At 51.1% G+C, this 13,022-nt stretch overlaps 1 protein-coding gene across 2 annotated transcripts; it reads left to right on the top strand.

The window, feature by feature from the left end:
* Nucleotides 1-2,857: 2,857 nt before the first annotated feature.
* Nucleotides 2,858-11,578, top strand: LOC309524909 (uncharacterized protein). 2 transcript variants are annotated; one of them, XM_082210138.1, is made up of 4 exons: nucleotides 2,858-2,956; nucleotides 6,844-7,728; nucleotides 9,414-9,528; nucleotides 10,908-11,578. In XM_082210138.1, exons 2-4 carry the CDS (start codon nucleotides 6,967-6,969, stop codon nucleotides 11,564-11,566), a joined length of 1,536 nt encoding a protein of 511 aa, XP_082066264.1. In that variant the 5' UTR covers nucleotides 2,858-2,956; nucleotides 6,844-6,966; the 3' UTR covers nucleotides 11,567-11,578. The 2 variants fall into 2 exon arrangements, with proteins under 2 accessions (XP_082066264.1, XP_082066263.1); XM_082210137.1 differs by having other exon boundaries at nucleotides 10,905-11,578.
* Nucleotides 11,579-13,022: the final 1,444 nt, after the last annotated feature.

Genomic DNA, 13,022 nt, shown 5'->3' with positions numbered 1-13,022 from the left:
CACAGAGGTGTCTTATCGAGTTGGCCACTGTGGGGAACAGGATGCTGGACTAGGTGGGCTGTTGGCCTGATCCAGCAGGCTCTTTTGATGGGCTAGAAGTGTGGGATAACCAGCCTCCTATAACCAACATGCTTAAGTCTAGTTAATGCATGAAGGGGTTAAGACCATAGAGAAAGCTATCCTGCCAGGTTTAGCTCAACCTGGGAGGAACTAGGTAATCAAGCCTTTGTCCTCCTTCCAGTCTACCTGAGAAGCTCAGTGTGTAAAGAGGTCTGAGCTGGGGCTAGAAATCCAACCAGATGGGTGGGTTATAATAATAATTTAATAATAATAATTTATTATTTATACCCTGCCCATCTGACAGAGTTTCCCTAGCCACCCTGGGCGGCTCCCAACAGAATATTAAAGATGTGATAAAAGATCAAATATTTACAACTTCACTAAACAGGGCTGCCTTCAGATGTCTTCTAAAAGTCAGATAGTTGTTTATTTCCTTGACATCTGATGGGAGGGCTTTCCATTGGGCTACCAAGAAGGCCCTCTACCTGGTTTCCTGTAACCTCACTTCTCGCAGTGAGGGAACTGCCAGAAGGCCCTCGGAGCTGGACCTCAGATCTGGGCTGAGGTTGTAAGTAAACCATTAACTTACCAAATGTGCCATCTTTTTCTATGTTGGGGGAAGGGGAAAACTTTGGAGGGAACTCACAAGGAATTTTTTTTTTCTACTCTACAGCAGGTATGGAGAACCTTAGGCCCTTCAAATGTCACCAGTAAGCATGGCCAGGGATGATAGGGTTTGCAGTTTAGCAACATCTGGAAGGTTGAAGGCTCCTCCATGTATACTGCAGGGGTAGGATCCAAACCAGTGGGTTCAAATACCAACAAAAAGAAATTTTGACTTAACGTTTGGAAGAACTGAAATGTTAAGTGCTACTTTTGACAGTGGAAAATACCAGCTTGGCATAAGCCTCTGTTAGAGGCCAGATACCAACTTAGCCAGGATCATAGCTGTCAACATTTCCTCTTTTTTAAGGGAAATTCCCTTATTCCGAATAGGATTCCTCATAAGAAATGGGGAAAGTAGACAGCTATGGCCAGGATGCTGTCGCTGTGGCTTGCCCCTGCCTTGCCAGGAGGATGGAGTAAACAGCCTTTGAGGATCCCTCCCCAAGTCTATGATCCCAGGACTCTCAAGGTTTTGATACGTAAATTTAAAAAGGTACTGCCACTGAGGGAGAATCCAGAGGGGATGCAGCTAAGCCAGGGATGGGGAACCTGTGGCCCTCCAGATGTTGGGGGACTCCCGTCGGCCAAAACCAGTATGGCCAGTGATCAGGGATGATGGGTATGGGGGTTCCAATATTATCTTGAGGACAACAGGTCCTTCGCCCTTTGTATAAATGACAGTGATCGCAGCCAACAGGGGACAGATGAATGGGAAGGTGATTGCTACGTCATAGACCTCCAGCTTTTTCGGACTCACAGTGCATTTGTTTAAGAAAGGCATCATTTTTATATTTTTATGCTGTGAACTGCCCTGAGATCTTCGGATGAAGGGCGGTGTATGAATTAAATCAGTCTATCAAATTGAAATATCAGAAGGGGGAGCGTGGAAAAGGCGTACAAAGAGCCCCCTGGATCAGGCCAAAGGCAGCCAGCATCTGGTTCTCACAGGGCCCGACCAGATGCCCGGGGGGAGCCCCAGAAGCAAGGCTTTTCTCCCGCCCTACGGCCCCCAGCCCTTCCCGCCTCCGCCTGACGCTGCCAGCCAGAGCAGGCAACACTGGGTCAGGCGGACAAGGATTCTGACCGGCACAAGCAGGCTTCCTGTTGTTGTTTAGTCGTTTAGTCGTGTCCGACTCTTCGTGACCCCATGGACCAGAGCACGCCAGGCACTTCTGTCCTCCACTGCCTCCCGCAGTTTGATCAAACTCATGCTGGTAGCTTCAAGAACACCATCCAACCATCTCATTCTCTGTCGTCCCCTTCTCCTTGTGCCCTCCATCTTTCCCAACATCAGGGTCTTTTCCAGGGAGTCTTCTCTTCTCATGAGGTGGCCAAAGTATTGGAGCCTCAGCTTCACGATCTGTCCTTCCAGTGAGCGCGCAGGGCTGATTTCCTTCAGAATGGAGAGGTTTGATCTTCTTGCAGTCCATGGGACTCTCAAGAGTCTCCTCCAGCACCAGAATTCAAAAGCATCAATTCTTCGGCGATCAGCCTTCTTTATGGTCCAGCTCTCACTTCCATACATCACTACTGGGAAAACCATGGCTTTAACTATACGGACCTTTGTTGGCAAGGTGATGTCTCTGCTTTTTAAGATGCTGTCTAGGTTTGTCATTGCTTTTCTCCCAAGGAGCAGGCGTCTTTTAATTTCGTGACTGCTGTCACCATCTGCACTGATCATGGAGCCCAAGAAAGTAAAATCTCTCACTGCCTCCATTTCTTCCCCTTCTATTTGCCAGGAGGTGATGGGCCCAGTGGCCATGATCTTCGTTTTTTTGATGTTGAGCTTCAGACCATATTTTGCGCTCTCCTCTTTCACCCTCATTAAAAGGTCCTTTAATTCCTCTTCACTTTCTGCCATCAAGGTTGTGTCATCTGCATATCTGAGGTTGTTGATATTTCTTCCGGCAATATTTCTTCCTATCTACCCCAAAAAGAGGCCCTGCGTGGTTCTCTCTCGCAGCTCACAGTTCCAGAGCTGCCAGGAAGAATGTATTTCAGCCATCAGTAGCAAAACTCCGCTTTCTAATTCACTTAATTGAATTATTCGCTTTCCAAGGGGTTAAAACGAACAAGAGGCGCGGTTGGGTTTCCTAGAGCGGACCGGATGTTGTGGCCGGAGGGCGGGATGTAAACAGTGGCGGTCACTTCCTGCCCCGCCCACCGTGGCTAAGTGGCCTTTGAATTTCCCAGATCCTTCCGTGCTTGTTCCTGGGGAGGGGGAGATCAGGTGAGTTGGGGTGGGGTGGAGCGGGTAAGTGATCCTCTTGGGGGGCAGTTGTGGGGGGAGGGATCCAGGGTGGGAGGTGGGAAATGGGCAGGAAGCCCAAGGGAGCGGGGGGGGGGCTACTTTGCAAGCTCAGAGGTTGCCAACTTCTCCCTTTAACTCCTGCTCCTCTGCCTTTTAACAACTGCTTGATTTGCAGAAGGTGGTGCAATTTCCTCCCTCTGTGCTGTTTGATCAAGGCAATATGCAAATTAATTAACATAAAAGCCCTCAAACTTCGCACGTGCAGATGCTGCTAGTAAGTTCTGGGTGCTGCTCTTAAAGGAGGATGTGGCCACTTTTGCAGTGGGGTTGCAGGAGGTCTTGGATGGACCCTGGCCAGGGGGTATGAGTTGTGGACGCCGGCAGGTTCAGGGCATAGCTGTCAACTTACAGATTTGAAAATAAGGGACCAGCAGCCTTGAAAATTAGGGATCAGCAGCCAAAATAAGGGATTTTAGTCAACCAGCTGAAATGCGAAGTTAAAAGGGACCAGATAATTTGGGAGAGCAGCGCTGGTTTTTAGCCCTTCGTTTCCAGAGGTTGCTGCTCAAGACACCAGCTGATGAAACACTGCAATTAAATAACTACAAGCAGCAACCACTTTTCATGCAAAACGAAGTCCAAGCTATGAAGATGCTGCTGCAGTTCTATATCTTTTCTCTCATGCTTCATCTGCAGCTCTCAATTCCATCAGGCGGGGCAGGAGGAGGGGGGGAGAATAGCGCCCGAAGTAAACCCGCAGATCAGACCATCTATGCTAGTCTACCACTACAAATCTATGGGAGAAGCGCTTGCGGTCCTTCCTCCGCTTTCCCCCTCTATGGTTAGCCCTTGGAACCCTGCCCGCGCCTCTGCCTCCTCCTCCTGGAACATAAGATCAGGCCAAAGGTCCTGTCCTGTGCTCACAGGGGCTAACCAGAATCCTCATAAAGAAGCCCAGAAGCTGGACTCGAGTGCGATAGCACTGCTCTCCCCAACTTGTGATTCCCAACTGACATTCAGAGGCACACCCTACCTCCGAAAGTGGAGGTAAGAGGAGCTTGGCAGTGGGGCGGATTTCCTGGTTTGAAAATGGAACCAGTTACAGCAGGGAAGGACATCTGCTTTGAATGGAGAAGTTCCAGCTTCGAACCCTGATTATCTTCGGGTAGGGACGCGGGTGGCGCTATGGGTTAAACCACAGAGCCTAAGACTTGCCGATCAGAAGGTCGGCGGTTCGAATCCCCGCGACGGGGTGAGCTCCCATTGCTCGGTCCCTGCTCCTGCCAACCTAGCAGTCCAAAAGCACGTCAAAGTGCAAGTAGATAAATAGGTACCGCTCAGGCGGGAAGGTAAACGGCGTTCCGTGTGCTGCTCTGGTTCGCCAGAAGCGGCTCAGTCATGCTGGCCACATGACCCGGAAGCTGTACGTCGGCTCCCTCAGCCAATAAAGCGAGATGAGCGCCGCAACCCCAGAGTTGGCCACGACTGGACGTAATGGTCAGGGGTCCCTTTACCTTTACCTAGGACTGGGAATATCATAGAGAGCTGCTGCTGGCAAGTTTAGACAACACTGAGCTAGATGGACCAATGGTCTGACTCGGGATAAATCAGTTTTGTACAGGGTGAGTCTTTTACAAAGAGGCCCCGTGGAACATGTGTATTCTGTATCCATGGGGCCTCTTTTAAAGGACTCACCCTGTATATACCTAGAGCAGTAGTGGCGTCTCTGTCACTAGAAGCCTTCAAGCAGAGGCTGGGCAGACATATTTGGGGGGAAAGTTCTAGTTCTGGATTTCTAGCACCTAGCAGGGGGGTTGGACTAGATGACCCACAGATCCCCTTTAGAGGAGCTCCTCTAAATATTTAGAGGAGCTCCTCTAAATATTGCCGGACCACAACTCCCATCATCCCAGATCATTGGCCCGGCTGCTGAGGCAGGTAAAAGTTGCAGTCCCAAAAAAAACACCAGCTGGAGTCACAGGTTTTCTGAGCCCTGCATTATATCTTGGTAGAAATTAGTTGGGCAGCAAAGCCGGTCCAGTAATTGACAGCTATCCTTGGAAGAACTAGTGGAGATGAACATAACTCTCAGATAAGCATAGAAATCCGAGGGTTGTGGGTAGTGCAAGTTGGATCTACATAGATACTTAGGTTCTGAACTGGCTCTTGAGTAACTGGGAAAGAGATCTGGGAGATCTGTTTCTTGTTTGCATTTGTTTGCTAAATAGGTTAAAATGATGGTTTGCTGTATTTGTATTGGGTTGACCTATGGGTAAACAGAGTTTTATTCATTCAAAATTCAGTAGTAAATAAAAATAAGGACTGACGTTCATAAAATTCTGCATAGTGTAGGAATTGGATAGCTATGTCTCTGCTCCTATTATTAGAAGGTAAGGTTATTTATGAGTCAAGAATCATAGAGTTGAGAGGAGCTTTGCATTGCCATCTAGTTCAATTCCCCTACTTGAAGCAGGAAACCCAGAACTAGATTATTCCCAACCGGAAACCTCTGCTTGAAAACCTCCAGCCAGAGGGAGCGCAGCAGCCTCTCTAGGAATTGGTCCCATTGTGCGACTGCTCTTACCATCAAGAAGTTCTTCCTGTCCTTCAGCTGTAATCAGCCCTCCTATAACCTGATCCCATTAGATCTAGTCCTCCCCTTTTCTATGCGACAGCTTCTCAGGTGTTTGAAGAGGGTGTCTTGTTTTCTCAAGGCTAACTGATGCACACCACACTATTTAAAGCTCCTGGCTTCCCCGCAGAAGAATTCTGGGAACTGTAGTTCATTTAGGGTGCTGGGGATTGCAGTGCTGTGAGGGGAGAATTACAGGTCCCAGGATCCTTTGGGGGAAGCCCTGTGCTTTAAATGGATGGTGTGACATCAGCTCTTTCGAGGGTTCTCCCTAGGACTTATTTTCCAAACCCTTGGCCACACTGATTGCCTCTAAACATGGAGGAGAAGGCTACCAGCCATGATGGCTATTGTCTGCCTCCACGGTCAGTTGCTTGAAACTACTAGTGGGTTGTGTTTGCTTGGGTCCTGCTTCTTGCAGGTTTCAAACAGGTACCTGGTTGTCCACTGTGGGAACAGGATGCTGGACTACAGATGAAACTCGAAAAATTAGCATATCGTGGAAAAGTTCCTTTATTTCAGTAATTCAACTTGAAAGGTGAAACTAATATATGAGATAGACTCGTGACATGCAAAGCGAGATATGTCAAGCCTTGATTTGTTATCATTGTGATGATCATGGCGTACAGCTGATGAAAACCCCAGATTAACCATCTCAGAAAATTAGAATATTCAATGAAATCAGCAAAACAAGGATTACAAACAGAGCACTATTGGACCTCTGAGAAGTGGAAGCACATCTCGCTTTGCATGTCATGTGTCTATCTCATACGTTAGTTTCACCTTTTAAGTTGAATTACTGAAATAAAGGAACTTTTCCACGATATTCTAATTTTTTGAGTTTTACCTGTAGATGGGCCATCAGCCTGATCCGGACTCCTCTTATGCTCTTAAATTCTCCAGAACAGTAGCTTTTTTCTGTTGAACTTAAAAAAAAAAGGCATCAATATGCTTTTCTGAGAATCCCAGCACTCCCAGTGGGGCTTACTCCTGAGCAGACCTGTGTAGCTTTATGAACTCTACTCTGAGCCGGCCATGGGAAGGATTGGAAACTTCAGATTAAATGATCTATAACAATATTTGCCTCTGGCTGTGCCCATCATCAGTCCTGGCTCTGACCACCAGCAAACCACAAAGGATGACCTCTGAGGGAACCTGGCTTTTGGATAGAAAAGGCTGCCCGCCCTTGACTAAGCTTTCTCTGATTCTGGCCTCTGGTTTTTCTCTGTTTCAGGGGCCAGGCCTGTTTGCCGTTTGCTTCCCCCTGCACACAACTTCCTTGCGTTGAGAGTTCAGGACTTGGTGGCGCTGCCAGGGCTGACCGACAGAATCGACCGAGGGTGGGGTGGGGGTGGAAATGGCTGCGGAGTCCAGAGATACGTCGGCGCCAGGTCTTCAGCAGGCCGAGCGAGAGAAGAGGGTGGGAGAGCAGAGCCCTGCGGGGCCCGAGGCAGGGAAAGACGGAGGGAGGGGGCCTTGTGTCATCCGTGCGGAGAGCATCCGGGATTTCTGGGAAAGGACTGTCCCCGAGGAAGCGATCCGGGAGCCCCGCAAAGGCCTGCAGCAGCGGTGGGAATCTCAGCTGCAGGAGTTCCTGAAGGCCTTGGAGTCCCCCCATGCGGTGGGGGGCAGCCCACAGCTCCCAAGAAACAGTGCGCAGACTTCCCTGACCCCTTTTGACAGGATGGCTGACACCAGCCGGCGGCCTAGGTGGGAGCCAGACTCCCAAACCCTGCCTGGTCTGAGTGGAGGAGCCTCCCAGGCTGAGAGGGGCCTCCTGGCCAAAGACAAGTCGGACTGCAGGAAGGCCCAGGAGGCTGCCAGCTCGCGTGAAGAGTGCCGCCTCTTCCGGCAGTTTGGCTACCAGGAAGCGGAAGGCCCCCGCGAAGCTTGCCGTCACCTCCGGAGGCTTTGCCACCAGTGGCTGAAGCCGGAGAGGCACACCAAGGAGCAGATCCTGGAGCTGGTCATCCTGGAGCAGTTCCTGGCCATCCTGCCCCCGGAGATGCAGAGCTGGGTGAGGGATTGCAGCCCCCAGACCTGCACCCAGGCGGTGATTCTGGCGGAAGATTTCCTGCTGAGGCAGCGGGAGGACGAGGGGCGGGTGGGAGAGCAGCAGGTGAGTGTGGCTGGCCCTGGAAGTGGGGAGGGCACTGGGGACCGGAGGTTTCTTGGGAAGAGGGGAGGGGCAAGCTTTGGGTTTAAAGGGGGATGGGGCGCGAAGAGGACTCAAGAGGAAAATGAAGGCAAGAGGAGGAGGAAGACTTGCGATTCTGGATATTATAAAGTGCTGATTTAGACTCAAATGAAATATGCCTTGCATCAAGTCAGGCGTTAGTTTTTCTAGCTGCGCGTTGTCCACGCTGACGGCAGAGCCTCTCCAGGGTTTCAGGTGGGGGTATCTCCCAGCCCTCCTGAGATTCCAGGGCTTAAAACTGGGACTGTCTGCACAGAGAGCAAATGTTCTACCCTTTGAGCTGTAGCCTCTTTCCCTCGGTTTCCCCTCCCTTAGCAATGCACTTGAATTATTGAGGGCTGCTAGTTATGCCACTAGATGCAGGCTAGATGCTGCTAGTTATGCCACTACAGCTAGGTACCTAGTGGGTTGCTGGCCTGACTTTTTGCTTGAAAGCACTCCTTGGCTACACTGATCTGGAAAATGCTATTACAGTGGTGCCCCGCAAGACGAATGCCTCCCAAGATGGAAAACCCGCTAGACGAAAGGGTTTTCTGTTTTTGAGCTGCTTCGCAAGACGATTTTCCCTATGGGCTTGCTTTGCAAGACGAAAACGTCTTGCAAGTGTTCCGATTTTTTTTCCGCCCCCCCCTTTTCTAAGCCGCTAATAGCCTTTTAGCCGCTAAGCCGCTAATCCTTTAATAGCCGCTAAGCCTTTAATAGCTGCTAAACCGCTAATAGCGCTAAGCCGTTAATAGGGTTGCTTCGCAAGATGAAAAAACCACTAGACTAAGAGACTCGCGGAACGGATTAATTTCGCCTTGCGAGGCACCACTGTATTATTATTTTTAAGAACCCCATTCTCTCTATATCCCAGTGCAATTTCCCATTGGTGACAGATCACGGCTCTGGTGTCACATTTTTATAACATACATTTTAACGTTATAACTCACCAGTTGTCAAGTATGGGAGTTCCCTTCTCCCTTCTTGGTAACTCACCGATAAGAATTAATGAGCATTTGGTAGATTTGTACTCTTTTTATTGCAGTATCATGTTGCAAGCACAGTGGCAACTCTCTGCAAGGATAGCAGTTGCCTACTCTGACTCCTCCCCACTTCCGCAGCAAGAAGGGCTCAAACGGGATGTCCCTCCTCTGTTCTCTGACTCTCTCAGACTTCTGAGTTCGGGGGGAGGGAGGGAGCTCCCGCCACTCTCAATTGATGTATTGCCCAGCTGCTCCCTCCCTTCGGGTTGCTTAGCTACTATCTCAAAGCTCGGTAGCTCCTCCCTCAACTCTGCAGCTTCTATCTCTGCCTGTTTCTCTGCTTCTGGAAACTCTGAGAATGGGGGGGGGGGCAGGGATTGCATTCCCCAATCTTCCGATCCAGATCAGCCCCTGGCACCAGTGTAGTTTAGTTCCTTGTTTGGATAAGCGTTTGCTCCAACACAAGGGCAGCCCCATGGGGAATGTGCTGCAGTAGTCCAGCTTGAGAGTTCAGTAGCGCCTGAACCCCTGCAACATGATTCCTCCTTTGTGGATGTGCTGCTGGCAAGGTAGTCGGGGGGGGGGGGAGAATCCATCCACTGTTCCTGCCCCCTTGAACGAGATCCTATTCCCTCTTTTCAGGCAATCCGCCCGTTTGCGGAGGAAGAGTCTGCAGAGAAGGCTTCTCTGAACACCTGGCAGAGGCCGCTGCTTGGAGGGATGAAGGAGGAAAGCGAAGGAGACGCCCCCTTGCTGCGTAAGGATCTCTGAGGGGTCGTGGTTGCTCGGTGGCGCGCTGAGCATTGTCACGGCCTCCTTTGCACCCCAGTGACTGGGGACATGGGAGGCAGGAGGCTCCATCGGTCAACCTGGCTCAGAATTGTCAACATTGATGGCCAGTGGCTCGGTGGGCAGGGAAAACTCTTCCAGCCCTACCTGGAAATTTTGGGGATTGAACTTGGGACCTTTGCCTCTTATTTGTGTACTATGATGCCCTGTGCGAGGTCAAAAGCTGGGAAAGCACTAACTGGGCTTTGGAAAGGAGGCAGGAGGACCCTAGCACCCTGCCAGAGCCTTCACGCCTCCTTCCGAAACTCCCCAGGGCTCAGTGCCCAGTTTGTGCTCCTGCTCTGATTCTTTCCCCCCTTGTGGCCTTTGGGAGACGTCCTGCCAAGCCTGATAGCTCAATGCTGTCCTTGTTTTCTCGCAAGTAGGGAAGAAGGGCAGCCTAATGCTGGCATGTGCCACTTCTGACTGTGCATATGTGTTTGTGCGTGTATGGAATGCGGCAGAGGGAAGCTTGGAATCATAAAGTTTCACAGTTGGAAAGGTCCGCCAAGGGTCATCCAGTCCAACCTTGGATTGCAGGAATCACAGCTGCAGAATCCCAGACAGAGGACCAGCCAACCTCTGTTTAAAAACCTCCAGTGGTGGAGGGTCCATCGTCCCCCAAGGGAGCCCATTCCGCGGTCAAACATTCTTCCTCGCAAAATTGGATGCCCCTTGATACAACTCCCCACCCCAAATCTCAGTATTCAGAACAGCAGCATGGCAGAGAGAAATCTATGCTAGCCCATTTCCCTGTGTGCTTCTCTTCTACGTGTGGGGATTTATTATTACAGTGGTACCCCTGGATTTGAACGGAATCCGTTCTGGAGCCCGTTCGCATCCTGAAGCGAATGCAACCCACGTCTGCAGGTAGCAATCTGCCGCTTCTGCGCATGATGTCATTTTGAGCGTCTGCACATGCGCGAGTGGCGAAACCTGGAAGTAGCCGTTACTTCCGGGTCGCCGTGGAGCACAACCCGAAAATGCTTAACCCGAAGCTACTTCAACCCGAGGTATGACTGTATTATCATCATCATTATTTTCATATTGAAAAGGACTTCATCCTAGAGCCACTACCCACACTGGGGGCTGATGGGCGTTGGTGTTTGACAGACTCTTTATCTCACTGTTATGGGTTCAAGTCCCACATTGGGCAAAAGACTGTTGCATTGCAGGGGGTTGGACTAGATGGCCCGCGTGGTCCCTTCCAACTCCTACGATTCTTTGTTCCTATGAACATTTGGAGGGCTACAGGCAGTTCCCCACCCCTGTCCTTAATGAATGCCATTCCTTTGCCCTTTCTAGCAGGCGACGAGAAGTTGTGCAGCCCGGAGAAGAATGACCCGGAAGCTTCCGGAGAGCTGGAGCCACGTTGGATGTTGTCTGGAAGGGTCGAACAGACCGTTCCCCACTGCCCCGGTGCAGGGGAAGCTTCCGAGATGCTGTACGGCGGGAACTGCCTGGAGCGGGAAGCAGGGAAGTTCATCAACTCCCAGGGGACGTATGAGGACTTGGATGAGAGCGGCATGCAGCCGGGGACCCTCCTCTTCCCCGGCGAGAGGGACAACGCCTGCCATGTGTGCGGGAAGGTCTTCCGGCGGCGCTCCAACCTGATCGCGCACGAGAGGATCCACTCGGGGGAGAGGTGGTACAACTGCTCCGAGTGTGGGAAGAGCTTCGTCAGCCGGGCCGCCTTCCTCATCCACCAGCGGGTGCACACCGGGGAGAAGCCCTACAAGTGCTCCTACTGTGGGAAGGGCTTCAACACGGGCTCCAGCCTCATCCGCCACAAGAGGATCCACACGGGCGAGAAGCCCTACAAGTGCCCCGATTGCGGGAAGCGCTTCAACGACTACTCCAACTTCATCGTCCACAAGAGGATCCACACGGGAGAGAAGCCCTACGAGTGCTCTATCTGCGGGAAGCGCTTCAGCGACAACTCCAACTTCATCAAGCACCACCACTGAGAGGTCGGCGGGCTGTGGGTGGGGTAGGGTTTTGGGGGGAGACCGGGGGGGTTGTTTTGTTTGTACTAAACAAAAACTAGTTACAGACTATATAGCAAGACTACAAAGGAGCATCTCTGTGAGTGAGGGCTGTGGCAAAAAAGAGGCGCCCCAAAGCCTCTGTTGCCTTCGAAAGCAATCGATCGGGTAGAGAGGGGATGTCTGGGAGCCGACAAGGAGAGCAGGTCGTTTGCAGATCAGAGAAAAAGGAAAGCAGAACAAAGAATACACGGAGTCTCCTAAAGGTTGCTCCTGTCTTGATGAAGCAGTTGCCCGGACTGGCCTGTAGCTCCCCCTTCACTCCTTGGCCCTCTGTGTCAGGCCCCTCCTTCTGTCTACGGTGAGCTGCAAGGGACCCTCTCTGTGTCTGCCTGGCTCTCTGCTCGGCAACATGCAATAAATGCCTTGCTCTGGGGCGGGAGGGACCTGCAAGCTGTCAGCAGAGAAGCTGTAAAGAGTGGCTGTGTGGGAGAACTGCCAAGTCTAACTCCTGATTCAGGTAGGTAGGCGTGTTGGTTTGACGCAGTCAAAATAAAAATAAACAAAGAATTGTCCAGTAGCACCTTATAGACCAACTAAGTTTGTTCTGGTATAAGCTTTCGTGTGCATGCACATTTCTGAGAAATACCCCACCGCACCCTCCCACTATATATAAGGGTCTGGTGACTTCTTTTTCAGTGTACAGCCATGCCTCTTGTTACGTTTGCTTTAGGTTGCGCAATTTCAGGTTGCGTCCCGCGGTGACCCAGAAGTACCGGGAAAGGTTACTTCCGGGTTTCACCACTCGCACATGCACAGAAGCGCAAAATGACATCACGCACATGCGCAGAAGCAGCGAATCGTGACCTGCGCGCACCCAGGTTGCGTTCGGCTCATGTTGCGAGCGGGGCTCCGGAACGGATCCCGTTTGCAACCAGAGGTACCACTGTATCTGAAGAAGTGTGCATGCACATGAAAGCTTATGACAGTGTCGTATAGTGGTTAAGAGCGGTAGTCTCGTAATCTGGTGAACCGGGTTCGCATCTCCGCTCCTCCACATGCAGCTGCTGGGTGACCTTGGGCCAGTCACACTTCTCTGAAGTCTCTCAGCCCCACTCACCTCACAGAGTGTTTGTTGTGGGGGAGGAAGGGAAAGGAGATTGTGAGCCGCTTTGAGACTCCTTTGGGTAGTGATAAAGCGGGATATCAAATCCAAACTCCTCCTCTTCTTCTTCTTTTACCAGAACAAACTTGGTTGGTCTATAAGGTGCTACTGGTCAATTCTTTATTTTGTTTATTTTTAAGTCTAACTCCTGTCCCTGCCTTGTGCTGCAGCACCTGTCTAATTCTGCCTCTTCACTATCCCTTGAGCTCCTTGCCTCCAGTATTTCCCAGCTCGTCCCCTCCTCTGGGGTGGTGGCCGGCTTCCCACCACCAG

The sequence above is a fragment of the Podarcis vaucheri genome (assembly GCF_965113315.1).
Source record: "Podarcis vaucheri genome assembly, chromosome: 2".
Lineage (NCBI taxonomy): Eukaryota > Metazoa > Chordata > Lepidosauria > Squamata > Lacertidae > Podarcis > Podarcis vaucheri.
The sequence above is the reverse complement of the archived record's forward strand: the minus strand, read 5'-3'. Positions and strand labels throughout refer to the sequence as shown.